Source organism: Drosophila bipectinata, chromosome 2L (genome assembly GCF_030179905.1).
Source record: "Drosophila bipectinata strain 14024-0381.07 chromosome 2L, DbipHiC1v2, whole genome shotgun sequence".
In the NCBI taxonomy this organism is placed as follows: Eukaryota; Metazoa; Arthropoda; class Insecta; order Diptera; family Drosophilidae; genus Drosophila; species Drosophila bipectinata.
The window spans coordinates 4,665,214-4,692,269 of record NC_091736.1 but is presented as its reverse complement, the minus strand read 5'-3'; the positions used below and the strand labels follow the sequence as shown (position 1 = coordinate 4,692,269).

General features: G+C 39.4%; 2 protein-coding genes and 1 long non-coding RNA gene across 6 annotated transcripts; all 3 read left to right on the top strand.

The window, feature by feature from the left end:
• The first annotated feature begins 220 nt into the window (after nucleotides 1–220).
• Nucleotides 221–19,675, top strand: hoe1 (OCA2 melanosomal transmembrane protein hoepel1). Of its 3 annotated transcripts, XM_017240275.3 has the most exons (12): nucleotides 4,227–4,407; nucleotides 6,555–7,165; nucleotides 15,588–15,694; nucleotides 16,470–16,614; nucleotides 16,688–16,748; nucleotides 16,814–16,952; nucleotides 17,011–17,915; nucleotides 17,976–18,305; nucleotides 18,368–18,715; nucleotides 18,782–18,929; nucleotides 18,994–19,087; nucleotides 19,146–19,675. In XM_017240275.3, the coding sequence occupies exons 2-12, from the start codon at nucleotides 7,089–7,091 to the stop codon at nucleotides 19,228–19,230; spliced, it is 2,439 nt and encodes an 812-aa protein (XP_017095764.2). In that variant the 5' UTR covers nucleotides 4,227–4,407; nucleotides 6,555–7,088; the 3' UTR covers nucleotides 19,231–19,675. The 3 variants fall into 3 exon arrangements, with proteins under 3 accessions (XP_017095763.2, XP_017095764.2, XP_017095765.2); XM_017240274.3 differs by lacking the exons at nucleotides 4,227–4,407; nucleotides 6,555–7,165 and adding an exon at nucleotides 221–408; XM_017240276.3 differs by lacking the exons at nucleotides 4,227–4,407; nucleotides 6,555–7,165 and adding an exon at nucleotides 12,649–13,227.
• Nucleotides 19,676–19,922: 247 nt separating this feature from the next.
• Nucleotides 19,923–20,745, top strand: LOC108124279 (uncharacterized). Its single transcript, XR_011442118.1, has 3 exons — nucleotides 19,923–20,087; nucleotides 20,140–20,229; nucleotides 20,288–20,745. It is a non-coding gene; the product is annotated as an uncharacterized lncRNA (long non-coding RNA).
• A 3,288-nt stretch (nucleotides 20,746–24,033) lies between these two features.
• Nucleotides 24,034–26,857, top strand: snsl (snustorr snarlik). Of its 2 annotated transcripts, none has more exons than XM_017240273.2 (4): nucleotides 24,034–24,104; nucleotides 25,006–25,105; nucleotides 26,004–26,090; nucleotides 26,151–26,857. In XM_017240273.2, exons 2-4 carry the CDS (start codon nucleotides 25,045–25,047, stop codon nucleotides 26,723–26,725), a joined length of 723 nt encoding a protein of 240 aa, XP_017095762.2. In that variant the 5' UTR covers nucleotides 24,034–24,104; nucleotides 25,006–25,044; the 3' UTR covers nucleotides 26,726–26,857. The 2 variants fall into 2 exon arrangements, with proteins under 2 accessions (XP_017095762.2, XP_017095761.2); XM_017240272.3 differs by having other exon boundaries at nucleotides 24,045–24,151.
• The last annotated feature ends 199 nt before the right edge of the window (nucleotides 26,858–27,056 follow it).

Genomic DNA, 27,056 nt, shown 5'->3' with positions numbered 1-27,056 from the left:
CTGAAATCCATCGCCATGGGACGGTTGAATTTTAATTAATTTGGCGAAGAAATAAAGTGAAAATTGGAAATTGGCTTAGACTTAGTCTCCGACCCTTGGACCCTCCCCGAAGGCCAATAAAGATGTGACGGCAACTGTGAAAAACAACAAAAAAAGTTAAATTGTTGGCATATTCTTGAGAGTTCAAAATAGTAAAGTGTGTGTGTGCCAGTTTTGTTTTTTATTGTGCGTGAAAATGTCATCTCCTTATGGATATACCAAGCCCACTTTTACGATAACCGACCACACCCGTGATCCTTATCATCTGGACTGCGACCAGGACCAGGACGAGGAGGAGGAGGAGCGACAGTCTAAGCTGCAGGAGATCATTAGCTGGTTGCATTTGAATGCCAAGCATCGGAGCAAGTGGTAAGTCGGCCGCATCAAGTATACGCCCCGGGTGGCTCGTTCTCATCACCATATTTCTTTATTAAGTATACGCCCGGGTGCTCAGCCCATCACTCTGCTGAAAGTTTCCCTCTCGTTTTCTCATTAGCCAGTTTGTTGTTTGCTCCTGGCATTTAATTGTGGTTAGTCGGCACAAAACTTTTCCTTTTTATGTTTCGCTAAGTCGCTTAATAACGGTCCATCGGCTGTCCTTTGTTTGTTTTTCGAAAGAAATCAATTTGGTTACATTTTATGGAATTTAAGCCGCTGGGAACTGCAACAGATGGTTTCCATTGAAATTGATTTCAATTGATTTATTTCAGTTTGAACATGAGCGTATGCTGAAATATTGGGACCTTCTGAGAAAAACAGCATATCCAGCTGTGTGATGGATGTATGCAGTACAAAAACTTTCCCCAGTAATAAAATGAGTAATACATTTGTTTCATCTATTGCTTTTTAGCTTTAAAAAAATATATTTTATTTTCCGGAACCTTTTCCAGCTAAGTTAGAACACGCTACCTTCACCTGTCAAGCTTCCGGCCAGCTTTTGTTTTCAAAAACCAATTCTGGGAACTATCATTTGATATACTTATAAGTATATATGAAAGTATTGTTGATAATCAATAATATAATACCCTGGACACGTGTGAAAATAGACCAGACACAAAGAAAATGTGTAAATATTATTATAGCTAAACAATGGACTAGCTTTGCATTATATTTATATATCTTGATTTCCGCTGGCGAGTCGCAGATGTTTGTGATATTAAGGCATTAGAGATCTTAGCTCTTTGAATAATAAGGGGTTCCATAAACATGTGTCATATAAAGGCTAAAGCCGACACTCCCACGCCGAAAGTTTTAAGATAAATCCAGGCGTTATCGCTGATGTGGAAACCTGATGAAAAGTGTGCTTAATCCAGTTCATCTTAAATTAAAAGTTCCGCTTTAGTAATTAACAATTAAAGGGAAATCTTGGGTTTGTAATTCGCTGAAACAGATAGCTTACAACGCAGTTCTACCTAATTGTGGTCCATAATTATACAGGGTCTTAGGTATAATATTCTTTTTGAAAGAAAAGTTACATATAAATATGTTTTAAAAGTGTCTTGTAATACGTTCATCCTTTTTCTTCGAAAGTAACTTTAATTGTGATTAATAGTGAATTTTGTGAAGTTTCCAATTCTGAGTATAAAAATTTATATTGTATCACCCTGTAAGTCAAAGACTTCTATGTATTATATATTTATTTTTTATGAAGTCATACTGCGCGCTACAGGGCATGGGGAAATTCTAGATTCCAGATACTCGTACTTATGCCTGCATACATTATTCATTATTAATTTGCATTTGCGGATTGGCCTGGTGGCAAGCCATGTATTATTGCATTTAAGCCGGTACAATCCATCGGTAATAGCCTTCCGGCAATTGCCATTGTTTATGGCTATTAGTTAGCACCACTAGATGGTTTTGAATGGGAAACGGGGGAGACATGCGGCTGGAATAGTCGAAGGCCGCTTATCGGCCTTGGCATTGACAGTTTGAACCATTAATTTCCACCTTTTCAACTCCTGGCGTACATTAGAAGAACATATTGACACCCAGATAGATATATAAATCCATGTACTACACATATATGTATATATATAGTTGGATGTGTAAAACCCAAGTTTGTTGGTGGCGCGATGTGTGTTGTTTGCGGAAACATGTCATACGATGACGGGGGGTGTCTCTGGGTTTTCCACGTTAAATTTTCTGTCAAACTGTAAATACCTTTCTGTTGCCAAGGGATGGAGCTTAAGGGCTGTAAAAGTTCCGGTTACCCAAACATATCTACTTTTCTCCGGGGTCTAACCTTGTTGAGCTAGAATGAATTATGTATAAGTTATTATATGGTATGGGATTTACTTAATAATGGGTTTGCTTGTACATGGAATACTTAATCAAAAAACTTGCTAGAGAACAATGCATAGAAAATTATCTATTTGTTCTGCATTAGCATTAATTTAAAATTCTCCTTATTTAATTAACTTTTTATCTGGCTATGAAATAGGTTATAAAAACCTGTTGCTATCTTTAGAAAAAGTCCATAAACCATGCCATCCATTTGGCCTCACTCCGCATATTGCCGTTCATCAGCATTATTATTGTTATCATTTCCATTGAATGTGGGTTGGGTGCGGAAAATTGCAAAATAAAAGACCGTAAATATTATACTTTAAAGCCGTTCAAATGTCAAAATGCTCGTGACAAGAACTAATACGCACGAGTGTCTGGGCTCCTTGGAGCGTGTTTATTTTGTGTTTCATTGTCAGTGGCATGTTTTGTGTATTCTATGGATATGTATGCCTAAGATGCGAAATGCCAAGAAATCGAGAAAATTGAGACGACGACGCACTTTGCATGGCCCGTTTGATAAATTTGCCTTTTGTCTGCACAGTTGTGTGGGATGTGGGTTGTGAGCGCGTGGGTGTCCCTCATCCGGATCTGAATTGGAAACCCGGGCTTAAGTCGAGCTCTGCTGGAACTTATCATGTTTGGCCTATAAATAAACACACGGCACACATTGCCTCAAATTTGATAAAGCTGTTCTGTTTTTGCAGAAATTTACTTTCGCTTTTTGAGGAAGCCTCTCATCCACTAAGCTTTCCAGTCCAGATTCTCGACTTACTGGCATTTGTCCTACTATTTTTAGATGGCATGACAAGTGTTTTAAATTTGTGCTAATTGCCTGTTGTCTCTCGATGATGAAAACACACGAACTTGTTGAATTCTGCATATTAAATGATCATATTATAATTAGCAATCAAAAGCATTGGTAAACAATCGATTAGTTAGGGAATTTTCTATATGTCTGGATGACATATTGATTTTAAATAAGGTGTCTCGTGCTGTGTTTGGTCACATGGCTGGATTCAATTAGGCTTTTTAGGCAACATTTATTGAACTCTTTGGAAAATCAAAATTTTGACAATTTATAAACCGAAAAGTATGTGTTTTTATTTATAGGTCTAGCCTTAATTACTCAACCTCTTTCAGTTTTCTTTTTGAAAAGCATATTACTTAATATTAACATAACGTTTGACTAATAGTATTAGAATTTCTGTACATTTTGATAAAATATTTATGGTGAAATATTCAGAGTAACAAAATATCATAGGCTGATAAAATATAAGCAAAAAATGACTCAATTAAAAAATCATACCATTCCGGAAATTACGTGACATAAATATATATAGATGTATATTATAATAAATTTGTATCTAAATATTAATGAACAAAGGCAACTGACCTAGTTGTTACTTTGATAATTTCTGAGAATATGCATCTTCTTGATTAAATAATAACAATTTAAATATAGTTTTCTTCATGATAAATTAAACTGGTATGTATTTCTAAATAAAATATAATATAATGAAATGTTAAGTACCAAGGGATCTAACCTAGTTAGAAGTTGCAACAAGTTACAGACACGCAAAGAAATGTTTATTTAAACCCATTTAAAAAAACCATCCCAAAAAGCCATCAAGTTCAAGTGTTTGGCCACTGGAATACAACCACTTCCAGTGGCCCAAAACAAAGCACAAGCAACAACAAATTGTGGCATTCAACAGCTATTGAAAGCTTGGGATTCCATTCAATTGGCGCCGCGCTTTCAATGCGCCATTCAACCGAAAACAGCTGCGCACGAAGTTGAGCTTGTATCGACATTTGTGTGTGTGTTTCTGTATCTGTGTGGCGTCGGAATCGCCAGTAACCGGCTGAAAATATAACTAGGAACGCGGCGACGGGTCCGCAGATTTATTCAGTTTACAACTTTCGCTTGAAACGGACGTTCTCCGGCAAACGCGTTCGAGTTCTAAGCTTCGAGTGGCAAACAATAAAAAAATACAATAAGAAAAGAGAAAAAAGAAATAATAATAATCTAATAAATCGGGACAAATAATCAAAATCACGCGCACAAAAAATTAACTTAAAGTGAGCATCTACCATTAAGTCGCAAATAAAGGAACACATTTTCAGTGCCTTTTTGTTCGCCTTTTGAAGTTCATGTGGTTGCAGTAGCAGTGGGGTAGATTAAAAAGTAGAAAAAATAAAAGATAAAAGCACATTTAATTATGGAAATTTTTGCTTTGTTCCCGAGCCAGAAGTCCTCAAGTCCTTATCTTATTTCAAGTCTCGCATTACCTTTTGCCTCCCAGGATAATTTTGCTCATTAGGATAAGCCGAAACGAAGAGAAAGTCAACCATTTCTTATTTAATTTTTTTTTCTTTTGCATTAAGCTTAGGTAATTAGTCTGTTTCGGCTTTTGGCTGGCTGAGTAATTGGTTAGCGTCTGGTGACTGCATTTCGACTTTATAAATTAACCGCAGGATTCCCCAGAAATACCCCGTCTGCAGTTTTAATCTGTGAGAAATTCAGGTCCGGATGACAGGTATCCCACACCTGGCTGGGTTACAGCATTTTCCGCTTAAACATTCAGGCCCGATGGCATGTGAAGAGGTCCTTGGCAGGATGGCAGACACAGGCTATCAGTGGCTGGCAAATATTTCATAATTTATGAATGATATTCTGGGTCGCACCTAAATGAGCAGCCGGAATGGCCCAACCCAATCAATAATTGAGCGGCTGACAGGCCACGCAAATAAGCAATATATTAAGCTGGACAAATTGAATCGTCAGGAAGTGGCATCGCAGCCAGCAGTGACAGGGGTGTGGACATGAAAATGAAAATAAAAAAATAAAGTAATTCAAACGGCCACCCACAAAAGTAGGCAACGCAAAAAGTTAATCCACTAACACACACGAGCAGGTCCTTTATTTTATACGTGGCTGGCTTTTTATGTTAGTTTTTAAAGCTTTGAAAACATTTTTCAACATTTCCCTTAAATATTCATGCCATTTTAGAAGTGTCTGTGTGAGATGCCTGTTTCTCCACAACATAATATACACATTAGATATCCTTTTCGTCAGTATATCCTTTTTCCCCAAGTCCTCAAAGAAATGATTGAAAGCAACATTCATGAACATGAATTTTTGTTGGCTTTTAACGAAAACTCAAATAAATTTGAGTGATTGCCGGAGGGTTGCCGAAAGTCAAAACTTTTGTGGCGTTAATTTCCTAAAGAATTTTGGGCACTGGGGCAGGATACGAAAAGTTTTCCAACCACACCACTGACACATTGCCTGTGAAATGAATCCTCGGGCTATATTACTCTCCTGTTCATATTTTCACTTTCTTGTCTAGCAGAGTGTAATCAATTAGTAATTAGAGAAGGAAATGTAATAAGTTTGGGAATATTTATGAATTTTAAGGAAAGATAAAAAAAACTCATCAATTAAAGTGTAAAATATTTATTCTTGATGTTGATAGAATTATGTACCTTTTATACCCATCTAGGTCAGCCTGACACATTTATGTTTTAGGAAAAAAAATACACATAAATATCCTACCACGATGACATATCCGTGAAGGCAATTTCCGCTTATCGCACAGGATATATTTGGCACCTTTTTTTCGGGATATGGGGCAGCCAAAAATATTCATCCCATTGGGAGCCGTACACGTGTCTCTTTTGCATTTTAGCCGTAACTGCTGCCCACATCCTGGCGGCCTAATCCCCCAGATGGCCAACAATAATTTTAAATGTGTGCTGTTTCGGCCAGGTTTTTAATTATACGACAGCTAAATCGTTTAATGGATGTAGGTTTGCCCCGACTAATTAGCTGAACAAGCCATAATTAAATAGAACTTAATAAGCAAATATGTAATACTATGGTATGTGTTACACATTGGAAATCAACTGATGGAACGTGGTCTATCAACCGCGAAGGATGACGTATCTCATTCCTGAGAGTGGCCCTTTTCGATTGAGTTTTGATGTTCCATCTGATTCGGTTGATTTGGTAGGAATTAGGCCATGAAAAACTAAACGAATATTGATTCCCAATTAGGCGATTCGGTCGAGCCTTGTTTCTGAGCCAGCCAACTATTTTCGTCACTCCAGACCCTGAATAATTAATCAACCCTGTGTGACGCAACCATGAGCTTCAGGGGGGGAAGCAGCTGTTTTATTTATATGTATTTTTTTTCAATTTATTTAACACCCGTCGCATTTTGTAGGGACCAACGCTGCGAATGAGTAATACGTTTTTATGAAGAAAAGGCACAAAACGCCATACTACGTCAAAATGTACAAAAGAAAGGCCTAAACCGACAGTAAAGGCAGCGTTAGCCTCGAGCAAAAAGGAAAATTATTTAAAATCTAGGCATTTGTTGTGATTTGCGATAATAATTAGTATTAATAGTTAAGGGTTCTCCAAACTAATCATCCGAACATCAAAGTCAAACAGCCTGCGGAAAGTTCATCGCCAGCGTCTAGACCAATAACGTCAGCGGCTTAATTAATTTAACACGCTCCCCAAAAAACCAGTCAAAATTGCGCCTGTTCGGGTTCACGCCGCGCCCAGCCCCCCGCCGCCCATTGCCGTCAATCAGAACAACAACGACAACAACAACAAGTTAACGGAAACAAGCACAGTGGGTCACAGTGCCGAAAACACGGAATCCCGACGCCGGAGCCGGAGTGGAAGCGGAAGCGTCAGCGCCAGCGGCAGTGGCATCCACAAGAAGCGGAAGAACATCTGGCCCTTCAAGATGCGGGTGAAGGTGAGCAAGCGCCTGTGGCCCCACCGACAGGCGTCGACCAAAAGCGACAAGTTTCCACAGCCAAAGTAAGTAAGAATGATAATTTGGTTAACTAAACATAGCCATAATGGCGGTTCTCAGAAAACTTCTCAAAGAAAATAAAATTAAAATCATTTTATTTAACATTTAATTAACCAATCTTCCGTGAAAATTTAGAAATAATTCCTAGAAGTCAATTAAAAAGACTTTCACCATGGTTATGAGCTTGTCTGATCCTTTTCCCTGTTTTTGCTCTTACCAAGTTTTCCTTTGAACCTTCCCCATTACTAGATTGCGATTCTCTTTTGGCAAAAGATGCCAAAGTTCATGGGGCGAGACCTGTGCGGCCTTACATCTGTTAATGCAGAATACTCATACTCGTATATTTATATGTTTATATGGCTTTCTTATGTCCCGGCCAGAGGCACGTGCCTTGTACGTCGGAGCCCCGGACATGGAGGCTGTTTCGCCTCGACCGCAACATAAACATAAACCTAAAGTCCGTACCGACTCCGTGCGAGTCTAATTTTCTCCGGGAATGGGGGCAACATGTGTTGGCCCGGACAAAAACGAAAAACAAGAGCGAAATTAATGTCAGACATTTAATTTCCGTTCGGCCAAACAAAAGACAAATGTGGGGAATCCTGTTTCCGGCGCCATTAATGTTTCAATACGGGGAGAGCACTTCATTGAATTTGAAAGGCATTCGTGGGCATATTTCTGGGCGGCCAGAATCAGGTATTGACATTCAAGAAAATCCATCTAGCCATCAATCAGGCTGCCAAGTGAGGCGTGCTTTTGGGTCCTTAAAGTGTCCCGCCAACGTGCCTGGCATTAAGTGCAAAATATATTCCCTTTGCTGTTGGGACATGAGCTGGGAAATAAGCGAGGGTGCCTTGGAAAAATACTAATTAATTTGTTGGGGTCTTTTTTGGCCTTTGGGTAAATCAACAAAATCGAAAAACAAAACGAAAACTTTTCTCCGGCTTCCCTCCTTTTTGGCACATTATTTCGCAATTAATTTTCAATTTGTTTACCAAGTTTCTATTCTCTATTTATTCCGTTTTTGGTTGAAGGCAATAGACAAATATTTACAGAATTTCTGCAGTAGAGGGACTCTGCGAGCCAACTCGGCGTATGCTTAATATCAGCTCGGGTACATCACTCATCCGCCCCGTTGGCTGGTCGGCGTCTTCAAATAAGCCATTAAAATACACGAATGTGGGTCAGTCCTGTGTTAAAATTCTTGCACATAACGCAAACTGCGACTACGACCTCGTCCAAGCCAGCCAAGGTCATTGGCCAAGTGCCACCTACGAGGCCCTAACCAGAATATCCTCTCCGGCCAAGAGCCTGCCCTGGCATTGTTCTGAGAAAATGCAAAATGTGATTATGAGCCCGCCAAGAGTGTGGAAAATGTGCGTGACAGCGAGTATCATAAACATGGCACATGAATAATTAAAGCCTTTAATGCCAAAATTGGGTTAGGGCACTGCAGCTGACACTTGGCTTTTTGGGAAAAGCAGTGATTGGGTGAGGAGGAGAAAGGTCACGGAGGAATCAGGGTGATATGAAAATTAAAGAACATTTTACATCATTTAGAAATGTTAGTGTTTGAGCTGATAGGCATAAATTAACAATTAACATTTAATAGAGCTTCAGTTTATTCATGACATGTGCCTTAACCAATCCCCATAAAAATTTGCATAATTATAATGTTCTGTAACTGCATTTTAATTTACGAACTACCAACTTATCTCGTAATAATTGTGAAAATTAAAAATGCAAATGATAGCCAGCTATGCCAGTTATTTGCAAATCAAACTCGACCGCAATTTGCACCTATTTTCTATGGAGGGTGGCCCTCCAGGCCCTACTTCGCTGCATTAGCCAAGTGGCTAATACTTGGCCCTTGACCGAACGCAATTCGATTTATGGCGGCGTCATTGGAACGTGTGACTATGGTAAATCATTATTAGGAACGTGTGTAATTTGTCGATCACCTTTTGTTAACGCCTGGCAGCTGTTTCGGTTTAAGTTTCTGTTTCTGGTTCTGTTTGAGTGGCGGCTGCGATGGTGGCTCGGATTACCGGGGGTGGCAATTGAAACGTGTCGAGGGCTGGCGCATTTTTCAATTAATTAACTTAACTTACGTTTTTCGCAATGGAAAGTTACCGCCGGCATAAGATTGACTTGTTAATCGAGGCCTGCTCTGGATGCTCTTGATCCCCCATGAGGGTTTTAAAAATAAACTTTAAAGTCTCTCACATGCGACTTGCCGAGTTCTGGATGCTGAATGCTTTGCGGCGGTTTCATGCTTTCAATTTTCTCGAAATTAATGAAGCGTGTCGCACTGAAAGCGCCACATGAATGGCATGGCCCATCAGCCAGGCACTGAGAAAAATATCCTAGCCTTAACAGGGTCCTAGGGCTTAGAGGGTTTCAAAGACTGATGTTAACTCAAAGTTCTTTGACTTTGATAAACTTTCCTACTTGGCATTTTTGATAAAAAAAAATAGCATAAATTTTTTTACAGTGCCCTCGGCTGAGGAGGCGAAAAGTTAAAATTGGGCTGGGAAGTCAAACCAAATGACCGACTGGACGAAATTACGTTTTTTCGGGTCTGTAATTTTGTTATCAACGTTGTCGCACAATGACCTATATAAAGCATCAACTCTCGGCTCAACATGTGGGTGTGTCCATAGGGGTGTGCGTGTCAGTATCTGTGTATCTTTGTATCTACGAGTGCGTCTTACTTAGGCAACTTTGAGTTGATTTAATATATTTTATATCCCGGCATAAGAACTGAGTCGTTTGATGAGCGCGTGTTCATTTAATTTATGAAATGGATACTGAGCACTTTTAAAATGCTTTCCTCAATCGGCGTGTATATTAATACTGGCAAAACTATTTATAGAAATTTATTTATAACCAATGAAAGATATTAATTAATTTTATTGACCCTGAAAAGTTTGTCGGCAAAATTAAAAGGCGGTTATAAAAACGGAAATAAATAGAAATTTGTATTTTTATCTTATATACTTATCATAGATATATATTATACATTGTTTGGTATTAATCCTGAACATGTTTTATGCCTTATAATTCTAGAAGGGATTTTTTCCAACTATGTAGATCCTAATTTTATAGTTTATCTTGTCATAAGTGCAGTGGTTAAGCAAATGAATAGCTTTTCCATTTAAATGCATACTTAATCATTGCCTAATCATTGTTAAATTAGCAGTAATTAACCAACTACACAATAAAAAATAAATCAAAGATAATAATAATGGAGTCGGAAGAAAATTAATGATAAAAAAATATAGTTTTTTATAAAAAGGTTAACACTTATTAAACAAAAAACAAACATGTGGGTTTATTCGATTTTATATTTAATTATTTCATGTGTATATCATGACCATGACTTTGATGAAAATGTATTGGGAATTTATCCAATTTTCAGATTGAATAGAACTCAACAAACAATCGGGGCCCAGACGGGGCGTGCCTGATTGTCTCTTGAAAAAGTGCGCACATTACGCTAAACGCCGGCATCTGGCGCTTCAATTTCCATTCGATTTCGGTTTCAATGGCATATGGCTGTTAACTTGTCGCCGTAATGCGAAACCGGCTAGTTCGAAGTACCGTTTCAATTAAATTGCATTTCGCCAACACTTGTGGCACTTGGGGCAGCTTGGCACATGGGTTGTTGGGTCAACATGCTGGCCTGGCCTGGCCTGGCTCCATGCCATCGTGGAGACAATTTTCATTAGCCGAGTGAGCTGCGAAATGGCTATCATTAAGTGGCCGCGGTGTCAGATTCCACTTGCTTGTGGCCCTGGCTTGGACTGTCCGCGCCAAGATTTTCTAATCTATTGGAGGAAAAGTATTACATTACCTGGCGCGTTATGCAAGCTTGCCAAGTTGTGCCCCACACCTGTGACGTCAGTGAGTCTGCAAGCTTGCCAAGGAAAAATCTGCAGCTTAAAACCCCATTTGCTTACTGAGCACAACGGTTTCGTTGATATGCGTCTGCCAAAAGTTTTGACAGGTGCCTTCCCCCAAGGGGGGATCTTTCAATTACAGGGGGATATATGTGTGTAGGTACACCTAATACGTATGCCTTGAATTCGGGTGGTTGGATGCTGCGGATTTGGCTCAATTTCGCTTCTCATCTCCGCGAAATTTGCCTGCGAATTGAAGGCACCCTTGAACTTCAAGGTCTTTCGAAGCACTCGCTGAATACCCCATCAATTTGGGGGCTATTTCATAATTTGCGGTCTTCTTAACAGAATAATTGGGCCAGGAGCAGCAGCTGATTCCTCAACAAATTACACTATTCATACATAAAGTCGAGTTCCAGAGCTCATTTTGTGTCATAAAGTCATTTGAAGCGAGCCGAAACAAATTGATGAAAATTATACCCGGTTGTGTCTAAAAATAAAATGTATAATTGAAACTACACGAATTTATTAAGTTCTGGGAATTTTCGTATAAAACGTACTTATAAATACCTATGAAAATAGTTTAAAAAAGTATAAGAAACTAGTTTCTAAAATTTTGATATAGATTAAGAGAATATCTATCTATAAATCGTTTAGGACCTAGATTTTTGAGCTAATTTCAGTAAGGTAAGTTAAGTAAAGGACTAATTCTCTTACGAAATGATGGAATACAGAATTAGAACAACTCTAGATCCAATGATTTAGCAAATATTTTTTTTTTAAATAGTATAAATATTTTTCTTGATTTCCTATTTTGTTCAACAGACAGAAGGGAAATATTGAAAAGGATACTAGCTTTGGCAGTGTCTTTTTTATATAATCCATACTTTTCCTTAACCCAAAGTTTAGACCTGGATATCTTAGAAAAATGTTTTATTCGAAAACCTAAAAATGGAAGAAGCCCCTTAAGCTTATTTGAAAATGTCAAACTAATGTTTATTCACACACATATGCCCTCTAGAACTGAGTGTAGCGGAGCGCAAGATCAAAAGCATCACAGAACAACTGTCAAATGTGATAAATCAAGTGTAATTGAAAGAAGTGCAAATAAGCCAACGCCAGCCAGCATCCAAAACAACAACAATACTAAAACCAAGAGTGAAAAGTAAACACTAACTAAGTGAGAGGGCGAAAGCACTCGACAAAGCCGAAAATGATGAGCAGAACCCCACAATTGGTGTGGGGGAGAGATGCGCTGGTCGGATGGATGCTCGGGTTAAGCCACGACCACGGCTCGATGAAAGAAAGGGAAGATGGTGTGAATAAGAGAGACTGATCGAATGAGTTGGGCTTTGAGTGCAATTGCAATGGCAGCGGCGAAAGCATAAATGCGAATAATGAGCAAAGCGCGGCCAGCGAGAGATAACCGATGAAAAGCGAATATATGAATATCAGGAAACTTATATTTGAGCTCGAGTACCTATTCTTTAACGCGCTGCTTTCGCTGCTCTGTCGGCGACACTGACGCTGAGCAGCAGCAGCAACAGCGACAGCGGCTGCATTAAAACCTACAAAATAGGGTAAAAAACTACGTACTGCAGTTAGTACCGCTCGAGCTTTCGGCTGCGACTGCACCGCCATAAATCCAAAACAAATAGAAAAGAAAAACCTGAACACTAAGCCAGTCACGATTGGCGGCAAGCGGCACAAAAACGCAAACACACTCGAACCGAATAGGGCACGCGACAATAAAAGCGCAGTTGCAACAAGTGGTCAAGGCAACGGGATCTCGCCTTTTAATTGAGGTTCTACTCTCTTTCAGTTCGCAGCTCAGCGCTTTTCCATCGCATTTCCACCAAAATATGCGATTAACAAAGGAAATTTCACATTTTTTTCGGCTTCCATATTAAAGCGCCATTGCTTCCATGTACCCATGTACATGCATATGTGTCTGTAAGAGCGAAGGAGAGTGTGTGCGTGTGTGTTGGTGACAGCAACAACAATAATAAAAAAAAATAGCAATTTACGTAATAATACGTTTTTTATTTCGCGGATATTCTAAACTTGTGTTTTCGCGAGTGTCATATTTCCATCCACGAAGCTTACCGCGCCAGGATGGCCTACAATTACAACAACAGTTCCGAGGATTACTCATACGAGGATGAGTATGTGTTTGTCAGGGCTTTTTTTAAACTTTTTTTTACCTTCAAAAAATATGCACTTGATTTATAGTTGTGATCTGTAACCTAGTTTTAGTTAAAAGCTTAGTGATATACTACCTACCATTTAAAGCCATATAATATCTATCTTTAAAAGTTATTTTTAGTTTTAAGCTTTAAACAATTTATTGCCTAAAAGTTAAAGCACTTTCTTTATCAAAGTGAACCCCAATTTAAAACCCAACAAATTGTCGGTGGCCCCAGTCGTGTGGAAAACTCGTTTGGCTCCTGTTAACGATAGCCCCGTCTCCAGGACATGCTTGTTTGTGGGTGTCCTTCATAGGCCCCGAGCTGGGTGAATCAATCTTTGACACCAGAGCCACTTCACTTCACTTGGGCCAACGAACGTCGTGACATAAAGTAGCTGTTGAAAGTATTAAGAGCCATCAACAAAATCATTTAATCATGGTCTGGGGTGGAAGAGCATTTGTAAGCCTCCATCGCTTGGAAATTAATGAAATTCTTGGTCTTTGGTCTTTTGGGTTTCTATAAAAGTCTAAGCTTTAAGAACACCAATATCATGTCAATCAATATGTCAAGAGATAATAATTAGCTATAAAAAGCCCAGCAAAGGTAAATTCAATTGAAGTTCTTAGAAATTCTCCAATTCCATTTCATGGGGCAATCAAAAATCCCATGACTTATGCACGAGTACCTAAAGTAGAACCGTCTAAGCTGAGAGTATCGCAATTGAGGCAAGTTCAAGCTGACATATATATACAACACATAGCAGCTATATAATAAAGTATGCGCGAAGGTGTGAGTTGGTTCAACAAAATCAGTGTCAGCATTTCTTTTGGCGGTCTTGTCTTTGGTTCAGTTTTTTTTTGTTTCTGGCATGTCTACATCGCGTCCATCAAGCCAGCTAATTGAAATTTAAGTAAATATAATTTATGACTTGCTTCGAGCACTTCTCATCATCTCTCGTCGCTCTAACGCTGGCCTAAGTAAATTTAGTCGAGCCGACTGAATTAAGATTTGTGTGCCCACTTGAGTCAAGTGCACAAATTGCATTTATTCGGCCCGGACCGCACACGTGATGCGATTCTCAATGCACTCAAAGTGCCTTCATCGAGGTATCTTCTTCATATATGTATGTACTAGGGGTTCTCCCATCTCCCACCTCCTCGAAGAAGGGGACCCAGCTGGTTGGGTCCCCGTAATTATGGCAAAGAGTCATTAAACTCGCATTTGAAATGGAAAACAATGCTTTAGCAATGAAACTGAAAACAATATTTTATTGCCAGTATAAATAGACATCTTTCCCGGGACGGTCTGGGTCTCTGTCTCTGGTCTGATGGCTTTCTCGCTGATAACGACCTTAAACCTAGTCCGAACCGAGATTGTACTTCCACATAGTTAGTCTCTCTGGCATTGCTTTAATTGAGCTCTAGTAGTGCTCTAGAATCTTTGATAAATCTGTACTGAAGATAGCATGATTTTGACCAGTCTCGGTGGAAATTTGAATGAGAATTGAAATCATTTTGGGTTTTATCGTGGACTACGTGACGCATAAAACGTTGTCACTGACTGACCCATGGGGTTTCAGTCACTAGTGCTTCTTATTTCAAATGATAAATGAATTATGATACTTAATCTAAAGTTTGATATCTTAACTGGCTGATAAAATACATTATTTTGGCAAATTAGTCATATTAAATAAATCTCTTCTATTCTTAAACTTAGAGGGATTATAAGATTTACTTTTTATGCTTTTCTCATCGCACTCTAGTTAGCCCTTTTTTTAGTAAACAGATCCGTCAAGTATACTTACTTTAATCTTATTTTATTGCATCTCCATCGAGAGTCCTTCGAGACTTGTTGTCAATCAGATTCCGTGCTAAGACGATTTCCATCCACTCTCTTAACCACAATTGTATTTCCACTTCATATAGCTTAAGCCGGGACCCTCGAAAAAACCCCTTTCTGGGTAAACAATTTCAATTTAAAGACTTTATAAAAGTCGAATCAAATGAATACAAATTGTTGCACGCACGAGAAAAGCTAAACGAAACCCAAATAGGAGGAGAAAAATCAATACAGATGTGCTAAAAAATTTATTGAATGTTTTTCTGTAGGATGGGCGGATGGGGCGTGCCACGCCCAAGCACCTGAACAAACAAATTCCAAACACAAGTCTGGTAATCTTATTAAATCTTTATTTTGTGCTTATTTCTTTTTTTTTCTCGGTGGCGCATTTCATTGGTCCCCGATGTGTAACAAAAATCCACAAACCATGGACTCCACCGAAACTGCTCCTGTTCCGAAAATTCGTCCTGCGTCCTGGTCTCGTTCCACACATGCAGCGAAGTAACAGAAGGTGCCTTACAAGTCTGGCGAACTCTGCCGGAACGCATTCGTCAGGATCCCAGTCTAGCGTCCTTTCGCCAGGAGCATGAACGTTTACATGGCGGTAAGTGCTTTGGATATCCTGCCCGCCCCTCCCTTAGGATCGCATAATTTCCTTTTTTATGCCAGACTGTGTTGCTACCTTTTTTATTGCCGTAATTATTGTTGAATTTTTTATTGCCATTTGCGTCGGCGTTGCCATTGACATTGGACTGCCGTAGGTCCACAGATCCGCAATTCCGCAAGTCCGATTCCGAGTCCAAGTCCGGGCTTTCGCCTGATTTGCATACCAAAAGTTTGAGTCGCCTTACGGCTTACGTCTTATCTTCAATTGTTTTGATGGACGCACTATTCGGGGCTCAGCAAATTATGATAATGGCAGGGGTTTCGTTCTATTTCCGTCACATGATGTCATGTGGCAAGTAAAAAGTAAAAAGCTTCCACAAACTACAGTCTTAACTTTCCTCTTTTTGGAACTAACCTCATAGATAGATATGTATCTACAAGTTCTCCGTCCTTTGAAGCATTTAAATTCCGCATCCTTGTCTCTGACCATCCGTCAGCCAGCCACTGGGTCCCCAAGCTCGCCCATGGTCATTGAGGTGTATTTATAGCCTCGAGTCGATTACCTTGTGCTTTGGCCAATAAAATAATGCCGCCACGTGGCAGATGGCTGGGCCAAGTTAATTTCTGGCCACAGTCCTCCGTAAAGTGTCCTTCCGCGAACAGCGAATGGGTTTATTTTTGCACAAATATTTACCAGTTCCTGGCCACGGTTGAGTCCACACAAGGCACTCTTTTTTTTAATGACTTACATTCATTTATTTTTAACACCACAGATGTTGACCCCTTGCCGGCGGAGGATGGAGATGGTCGGATCGAGAATGGACACCACGAGGAGACAGCAATGGCCACCCACGCCTTCACCCAAATCGGCATCAATGTGACAAACGAGGCGGGTCAAGTGCGGGTGCTAGACGGCAGGTTCGTAGTTCTGTGACTCTCGATTGTCAGTTACGTAATTAGTGCAACCAGTTTTCTGTGATTCCCCTTGCAGGGACCTGGAGAACAACAATGAGGATCAGCATGACGAAGCCGAAACGCACGGAAAGAGTTTGGTGAGTTTTTTAGAATTGGGAGACTTTTTAGGAAGGAAGGAACTTTCCGTCTTTATCCTTTTCAGATCCGAAAGTATCTCATTTGGTTCAAAATAGCCGTTCTGCTGGTGGTCTGGTGCGTCTTCACCGCCTTTCTAATGTCCAACAACGAGCACGTGGACCAGCTCAGCCTCATCAGTGTTCCTAGAAATAGCTCTCCAAGAGGTAAGATATACAAACCTTGTATATTGTTATCCAATCTAATGGAAAATCTCTCTTTTAGCGTTTCCCATTGCCACATCCGATCTTCAGAGGATCGGTCTGGGACTCCGTGGTCCTTTTCGGCTGCAGGAGAATGAGCTGGCCATTAACGACAGTGTTCCCTTGCCCGTGCTCCAAGTGCTGGTGACGCGCACCTACTTTGACGCTGAGGGCCTGGAGATCTACATCCAGAACGCCAGCCAAATGTGGCAACTGGACGTGGTGTATCCCCACCTGATCGACTCCACCAAGGACACGAAGAAGCAGCGAACCTTCGAGCTGACTCCCATCGATCCGCTGTGGCTGGCGCAGTCCAATCACACGGAACTGAGCTTCGAGTTCACCAGCTTTATTGATGGAGAGCTGCCGCTCCAGCTGAATGTGGACGAGTCCCCGATCTACAAGCGGGATGGAGTAATCTATGCGGCGGCTGTGCTCTGCGGACTATATGTGATGATCATCTGGGAGATTGTCAATCGAACCTTTGCCGCCATCATCGCCTCAACGCTGTCGGTGGGCATTCTGGCGGCCCTCAATTCACGCCCCTCGATGGCCACCATTATGGGCTGGATTGACGTGGAAACGCTCCTTCTTCTCTTTGGCATGATGATCCTGGTGGCCATTCTCTCCGAGACGGGTGTGTTTGATTATTTGGCTGTCTATGCCTACAAGATAACCAACGGGCATGTCTGGCCGCTGATCAACTGCCTATGCCTCTTCACTGCGGTCCTGTCCTCCTTCCTGGACAATGTTACCACCGTTCTGCTAATGACGCCGGTGACGATACGACTCTGCGAGGTCATGTGCCTCAATCCAGTTCCCATACTCATGTGTATGGTCATCTACTCGAACATTGGCGGTGCCCTGACACCAGTGGGAGATCCTCCAAATGTCATCATTGCCTCGAATAGCTACATATCCAAGAATGTATGTTTTTCTTTAACATTTTTTTAATGGAAATATTTTAAATAGAAGTAATTTCTTTAGGGCGTCAACTTTGCTGTCTTCACTCTGCACATGTTGCCCGGAGTACTACTGGTGATGGTGCAGACATACATCCAGCTGCGCTTCAAGTTCCGCAACATCAGTGACCTGCAGTTCAAGGACTCGCCCGAGGTGGAGGAGCTGCGCCACGAGATCCATGTATGGAAGCGAGCAGCGGCCAGCTTATCGGCTTACTCCAAGGATGAGGAGCTGGTGCGTCAGACGCTAATGAAGAAGGTGAACCGTTTGAAGAGGAGCCTCAAGAAACGTATGACAGCGGTTATTGAACCTGCCCCCAATTATCAGCAAACTCTGGCCAATCTTCAAGCAAAGGTAACCTACTCCCTATAATATTATTTATTATTTTTTTATAATAACTATGAGTTGTTTTTCAGTATCCCATTCGCAACAAGCCGCTTCTGATCAAATGCTCAGCCGCCTTGATCTTTGTGATCAGTCTGTTCTTCTTGCACTCGGTTCCAGAGCTACAAAGGCTATCCTTGGGCTGGACTGCTCTGCTGGGAGCCATATTCCTCATCATTCTGGCAGATATTGAGGACATGGAGGCCATTCTGGCCAGGGTTGAGTGGTCCACTCTTCTCTTCTTCGCGGCTCTGTTTATCCTGATGGAGGCTCTGACAGAGTTGGGCTTGATTGAATGGATTGGCAACATGACCGAGGGCATTATCCTGGGCGTAGGCGAGGATCAGCGTCTTATGGTGGCCATTTTAATAATACTTTGGGTGAGTCTGTTCTACGAACTATTCTATGACACACGATTCTATTATTGGGTTCTTGTTCTATTAAAGGTTTCTGCTGTGGCTTCCGCTTTTGTAGACAACATCCCATTGACCACAATGATGGTAAAGATCACCATTTCCTTGGCGCAGAACAGTACCTTGAATCTGCCTTTGCAGCCCTTGGTTTGGGCCCTCGCCCTGGGAGCCTGTTTGGGAGGTTAGTTACTTAAATATTTTTATTTTAAATATTTCGATCTTCTAAATATTCAATTCTTTACCAGGCAATGGAACACTAATTGGAGCTTCTGCGAATGTGGTTTGTGCCGGAGTGGCTGAACAACATGGCTACAAGTTTACTTTCCTGCAGTTCTTCAAGTGCGTCTCAAACATTCCCTTAAACGAACTTAAAATAATAATATTTATTTAATTACAGAGTTGGCTTTCCAATAATGATTGGCAGCATTATAGTCACCACCGGTTATCTCCTGGTTTCGCACTCTCTGTTCGCGTGGCATTGATGAAAAGCCCCCGTCTAGGAATCGACCGGGTCGATATCCCACCAAGGCGCACTTTACCTCGTGTTACCAAAACGAACAGCAACTGTTCCAGACGCCACACACATTGTGTTTCGGACCCAAAAACATACAAAAATTGGCACCAAGCTGTAGAAAATGGAATATCTTATACGCCTGATATAAGAATTAATTCTAAAATCATCGCAACCAAACCAAACAAAAACACAGAAACAGAATCGAAGAATATTATATAAAAAAAAAATACATTTATTTTTACACATCGTTGTTAGTGTAGTGTGTAGTTTAAATAACAAACCAACAAAAACAATTAAGAATACTAAACTAAATATAAATTAATTATTTACAATTAATAATGTCGCTGAACTGTGAAACAATTGTTAAATGTTTAATGTATGAATACAAACTAAATAAAAATGAAACATACCAATTTCTAATTTGTATTTTTTTTGCCAAGTGTTTACCTTAAAAGTACTTTATTTTCGAAAGCCTTTAATAAAATTTAATGACCAAAACGAAACTGTGTGTGCCAAGCGTTAATTTGTTGAAGTTTATGGTTGGTTATTAATAAAGTAACAAAAGTCTTTCGTTGAAGGAAGCTGGGATGCCTATTTTCTTTGAGCCAACTTTGTTGACAAAAAAAGACTTAAAGTAAGCAGACGGAAAGTGCACTTTCCATAGTCACATTTCAGTAAAGTTGGGAAACAGACGTGCTGGGAAAAAGTTTCGATAATATTTTCTTATTTTACAAAAGTTTTCAGAGTTTTTCGTGATGTTTTGGCTTAAAAACTGCTTTAGTTTTTATAAATTGTGCCTTTTACTTCTAATAAGTCAACCGTACAGTGAGTTTCATCTTCAAAATCTTCGAATTTTTTATTAAATGTCTGGTTTTAGTACCAAAGGCACATACAACTTTCATAGCCCCACGGGACTTGCCTTCATTGATCAGTCTTATATTTTCAAATATACCAACTATTAATCATGGTATAATAATTCGATTTATTATTTATAACATTTTATTTACACAAGAATTGATTCACAGGAATAGATTCCAGATTTGGTTTTGGCTATCGTCTTGGTAAACACATGGATTTTCAATTAGTATTTGAGCTTGGTCCTCAGAACGCTACACAACCCATTGGTGAATCCGTTAAAAATAATATTGGTCAAAAACAGTTGAGGAATAAAAAAATGGAAGTGGAACTGAGCCCTTTGGAAAAAAATGCTGCCGATTGGCTCCAGAGATGGTCGAGTTCTTCGAATGCTACTTCTAACGCATAATAATAAATAAACAAATTCACAAATCTTAAACTTTGATGAACTGCCAGATAAATTAAATCAACAGCTGGATATGCATTATAAAATTTGTGGAAAAAGGAACTAAGATGATAAGTCTTCAAATTATGTCCTTATAATTCAGGAACTTAATATGTTTAAGATTTCGGATCTATATTTTACAAACTTGATTCAGTCTCTAGAAATTTAGAATTGAATAAGATTTTTGTTTTCAATAAATTATAAATTCTATATTTGTTGCTCTAACTAATTCAAATAACACAATATTAATAACTTCTTTGAAGCTTTTCTCCAAATTAGACCCATTTTCTTTTAAATTTGTTTAATGCCTGAACTAAGGCAGTGACTTTTTAAAATCAACTTTAAATGATCAATCTTATTCAACAGCCGCAAAGTTGGCTATAAATTGATGCATTATTTTTATTTTTATCAAGCAAAGAAATGTTTATGTTCATATTGAACATATGTAATTGTTCAACAAGGTTTTCCGACGGTTTTTTTCACGAAAATATCCATAACTCGGAAAATAATTATCCTATCGATGAATGTTATACCTTCCCGATCTTAGATCTCCTCGTAGAATAATTCTGCATCAAAACCTGGCAAACTAAAATCTGACCCGATTTTTGCAAATTTTCATAGGGGTAACATCATGATTTTGGTCAAAAAACGACCGAAAATTTTATTTCTCGATTTTGGCCAAGTTTTGATGCTGATTGAAGGCAGTGAGTTTCCTGATTAGTAAATGGTAATCCTTTTCCAAATCCGATAAAAAATAACTGAAATATGTGCTAAGAAGTGTCTCAAAAGGAACCATTTTGGACATCCTGTTCTTAACTTGGTCGGAAAGGTTATACGGGGGGATTTTTTTCAGGAAAATATCCATAACTCGGAAAATAATTACCGTATCCATGAATGCTATACCTTCCCGATCTTAGAGCTCCTAGTAGATTAATTCTGCATCAAAACCTGGCCAACTAAAATCTGACCCGATTTTTGCAAATTTTCATAGGGGTAACATCATGATTTTGGCCAAAAAACGACCAAAAATTTTATTTCTCGATTTTGGCAAAGTTTTGATACTGATTGGGAGCAATGGGTTTCCTGATTAGTAAATGGTAATCCTTTTCCAAATCCGATAAAAAATAACTGAAATATGTGCTAGGAAGTGTCTCAAAAGGAACCATTGGACATCCTGTTCTTAACTTGGTCGGAAAGGTTATACGGGGGGATTTTTTTCAGGAAAATATCCATAACTCGGAAAATAATTACCGTATCCATGAATGCTATACCTTCCCGATCTTAGAGCTCCTAGTAGATTATTTCTGCATCAAAACCTCAATTTGACCCGATTTTTGCAAATTTTCATAGGGGTAACATCATGATTTTGGCCAGAAAACGACCAAAAATTTGATTTCTCGATTTTGGCAAAGTTTTGATACTGATTGGGAGCAATGGGTTTCCTGATTAGTAAATGGTAATCCTTTTCAAAATCCGACGAGAAATAACTGAAATATGTGCTAGGAACTGACTCAAAAGTAACCATTTTGGCCATCCTATTCTTAACTTGGTCAACACGGTTTTCCGGGATGATTTTTTTCAGGATAATATCCATAACTCGGAAAATAATTACCGTATCCATGAATGCTGTACCTTCCCGATCTTAGAGCTCCTAGTAGATTAATTCTGCATCAAAACCTGGCCAACTAAAATCTGACCCGATTTTTGCAAATTTTCATGGGGGTAACATCATGATTTTGGCCAAAAATCTGCCCAAAATTCGATTTCTCTAGTTTGTAGACATTTTAATGCAGATCGAAGGCAATCAGAGTCCCAAATCGAAAATGGTATTCCTTTCTTGAATGCGACACTTAATGGCTTAAATATTGGCTAAAATCGATTATAATATGACTGAAATATTGGCTGAAAGGTAATTGAAAAGTTTGCTTTTTGGCAATGGCTTGCTTACTTTTAATAATTTATTCACTTTGAGCTAATCACTCAGTTAATTTTTGAACACTTTGTGCGTTTTTTCGCATATGGTGATAAGTTTTTATGATTTTTTTCTTACAATGGCAAGACAAATAAAACTGCAGACAGGAGATGAGCCAAGTCAAATGGCATGGCAATTATGCATATATGCAGTTTTCGAATTTGTTTGCACTTAGTGCAGTGCCACTTTTGCCAGTTTTTTTTTGCTGTTGGCTTAAATGGTCAACCAGCTGATTTCTAGCCATTTTTTGTGGCAGGCAACGCCTATTGCATAAATACTTTTGTAAGCCAGTGTGCGTGTTTGTCTTTTTTTTATGCTTCAGCAATTAAACAAAATGTACGTTCATAAAGCAACAACGTGTGTCTTAGTTAATTAGAGTGACTGTCGTTAAAAGGGGGCGTGGGGGGTTAATTTATTAGCAAACCTGCCCTGAGTTATGCAAAATATGTAAAAGATATGAATATTGTAGTTATATGTACATAAAAGTCGGGGTTCACTTAGCATTGTTTTTGCATATGGCCTGTTTTTTTAGTCAAGGCGTACCACCCATAAGTATTGGCAGTTACCTAAGGTAATTACGGGGTGCAATGAACCTGTCAAGTCGAGGGAGTCACTAAGGTTTTTTAAATAAAAAATAGTTTAAACATAGGTATAAATATAAATAAATAATACCTCCTATCTTCTTTGAATAACACAAGTTTTTATACAATAGGATTACCTACAACTTTCTGTAATCCCCTGAAGTAACAGATCCAAAAATACTTTTCGATCTTTTGTCTTACCAAAAAAAATTTAAAAAATTAATAAATATGACTTACAATGAGCCGCCCTGAGGCAACCTTTCACAATGGCTGTAAAGATGTGCCAAAAAAATAAGAAAAACCTAAAAAGTCAGGCCAAAAGATGGCAAAAACCAAGCCCAGGCCAAGTGCGCCAATTTAAGTGGAGATGACGTTAATGGAGCAGATGCCAGTAGCCGGTCTCAGATTCAGTTTCAGTTTCAGCCACATCTTGAACCGCGTCTGAGTGGCTTAAATGAGCGATTGGGGAGAGCAACGGCGCATGCGCAGCCACCGAGTAAAGTTACGTGATCTTTGAAGAGCACTTAAAAAAAATATTTACTGAGTAAATATTGTATACAGTGGGGTTGATGAAGAATTTTTCTGACAGAAAATATTCAAAATCTTTTATGAATTCTGTAACTTTTCTTCAATCAATATTATAGTTTATGTTTTCAAGTTTATGTTGTTTAGTGCTTTAAAAAATGTCTTCCTTCAATAGAATACCAAAATTGTTCGAGTAAAATAACGATGTTTAAAAAAAATTAATGGGATAAATGGTAACAATAAATAGTAGTCCAATTTTTATTTCTACTTATAATATTATACCTATAATTTCACTATATTTTGTACCGTGTAGAGAGCACTGTTCCGCCTCAAAGTTAACGCGTGTTGCACGAAAACCCGCAGTCGACGAAGTCGCCGCACTCTCCATTTCAGCTCCATTCAGGCCATTCGAGCCCAGTTGCCGTTAAGACGCGCTTGGGACCAGTTGTGGTCAATTGTCAATGGTGGGGCCGCACTCGTAGAGGAAGAAACCGAATTGAAACGAAAATACGTTAGTTTAATTATGCCATTCGTATGTGTTTTGAGTTTCTGCTCTGTGTTTTTTGGCCACAAACTGAAATTGAAACCAAAATTACGTTACCAAAAATAGCAACAAGCTTTTCAGCCAAAAACTAAAAAAAAAAAAAATAACTTTCATTTTTATGCGATACGAAATATTTGCGCGATGTTTGCTCACTATATTAACAACAATTTGTTCAGTTAACGTGTAAATGAATTTTACAAAAAGTGAAGAAAAAAAAGACCGAAAGAAGCTCAAAATCAATCAAAGCCAAAATGAGACAAGGCCAACCGCCAACGTAAAACTGTAAAAGCCAAACAAATAATAATAAAAAATAAAGAAAAATACAAGGCAAAGACCGAAAAAAAAACCTTAAAAAACAGCAACACAAAAAACCATACAGACTCATTGAACAAAAGTGAGAGTGATTTCCAAACAGTTTGTTGTTGTGGCTTTTTGTATTTACACTTTTATTTAAGCCAGACCCAAACACCAAGACTTTTGTAAGTTTTTCTATATGGATGTGTGTTTGGAAACGTGAGTGTGAGTGTGTTTGCATATCGCGGCGGAATCGAAATCGCGTAAACAAAAGCGTCCAACCAAAAACTTGGCAACAAAATATTTCGAATATTTTACCAAAATGACGCACCTGCTCTAAGGCAACTGACCAACCTCAAGTCGCAATCGCGAGCTGCTACCAGTTTCTGAGTGTTGCGCAAACGGCTAAAAAGTAGTTCGAAATTCTGCAAAAAAAAAACCGACCACTAAAAATAAACATAAAAAAATCACGCCAATATAAAATTTGTAATATCTGTGGCATGAAGTAATCGTCTGTGTTATTGCAGTTTTGTTGTCGCTGCCTGTGGAAATGCTGACTGCCGATCATGTCTTGGCCAAAAAAAAGTGCTAGTCTCTGGCTGCCGTTGCTACTGGGCCTGCTCTACAGTAAGTTAATGCCTCCGAAATCGGTCGAATTACTTAGATTCGGCTTATAACCGGTCAGACGACATCACCCGATCCGGCCCCAGTCTCTCAACTGGAGCTTGACTTCGGCTCGGAGGGTCCAAACGATAGACTTTGGCCAAGTCACCAAGCCACCGAGTCAGGCTTCCAAGATAGCCCCGGCCAACTTGTTGCCGGTCTTTGTGTCAAGGTCGCCGGATCTCGCTCGCTGTTGATGTTGCTTCGCCTGTGAAGTTTTTTTTAAGCATTTGGAGCTCGGGTTTATTACCTTAAGTCACCTAATGGTTCTCGATTTATTTGCTTTGGGTGCAAAGTACACAGACCAAAGTCCTTGAGCTATAAAGTTTTATGAGAATTAGTGAGTTATAGAGAACTATAAAAACTGAAATCGACAGAATTTGTGGCCTGCAGATCCTAACTCTCAAGCTCTCATCTAGACTTTATGGGCAGTAATGTAATAATGGCTTATTTAAGTTCTTTGAAGACAATTGTAAATTTTGATGAGTTGAATGACTTGTAGGTTATGAATTATATATTAAATAAACGTAATAATTTCCTTTAAAATTTATAAATTTAAACAAACAACACCTTTCAAACAAACAACACAACAACACAGTTACTAAAGCTAACGAACCCATTTAAACGACCTTCAAGATAAACCAAGCCCCAAAAACGTAGAAATCCCAAGCATCCGCATTGTTAAAACCTCTAAAATCCCACAACCGAAGAGTCATAAAAGCAAAAGTTACATAAGGTGACCCACAATATTCAACTGGCCTATAATTTACATAAGTGCTGGGGGATCGGTCCACAATAAAGAATCGATAAAATCTTAAGCCACGCCAAGTCAATTAAATATCCCCGATACACTTACTTGCAGCACAACATGCATCCACTTTCATTGTGCCACGGGAACTGCCGTCCCTACTCTCCATAGTTTACTCAAACATACCACCGATTAAAAAGGGTAAGGAGTTTTAATCAGAGCCAAAGATTATTAATTTTAGACAATAATTTCATTAAACAGGAACCGATTCGCGATTGGGCTTTGGCTTTCGGTTGGGCGAGCATGCCGATTTCCAGGTGATGGTCGAACTGGGTCCCCAGAAGGAGACCCGACCCATCGGGGAGCAGAGCCAGGACGACCAATCATTCAACAAGCGCCAAGTGAGCGCCAGCGATCAGAAAGCCCTGCTGCGCCAGCAGTTCCGCCAGCAGGTGAAAATGGAGGCCGAGAGATTGATGACCTCGACGGAACGGAATGCAGCCAGCTGGCTGGAAACATGGTCGAATGGCATGAAACCGCAAAAGCCCAGCCCTAAGGAGCGGATGAAGATACAGCAAAAAGAAAGTTCAGTGCCCCAAAATCCCTCGGGCGCCCTGCAACAATTGCAATTGCTGTACAAAATGGCCACCAGTTCTACCACGGAGCCACCAGTCTCCACGGTGGGTGGTCTCAAGCTCGGAGGTCCTAGTGGGTTTAAGCTGCCCCCTCCGGCCCTCAGCCAGGACACGAATTCCTTGGGCAGTCCAGAACCTGTCAAGAGCAAAAGCGAAATTACCAAGGAGCTGATGGATGTCAGTATGGAAACCGAAGTATAGATCGTCTATATATCTAGTTACTAATAGCTAGTGGTATATGTTTGTACCTTTTGTAAATACATAGGTGCTTAGAAAATCTGTATGTAATATGACTTAGCTTTGATTTTGTAAATAAACTTCAACCTAAACTAAGTTAAAAAACATTCTTTTAATCAGAAGCCGTAAAAACGGCTGTACAAATTATTCGATGGAAATATTTTTAGCCAGAAAGTAGGCAATGAAAAGTTTTCACTGTTTGTATAAAACACGTAGAAATGATTAAATTTTTGTCAGTTTCTTCTTAATATTTTTAACAGAAAAAATATATTGAAAAGTCAATTTAAAAACCAAC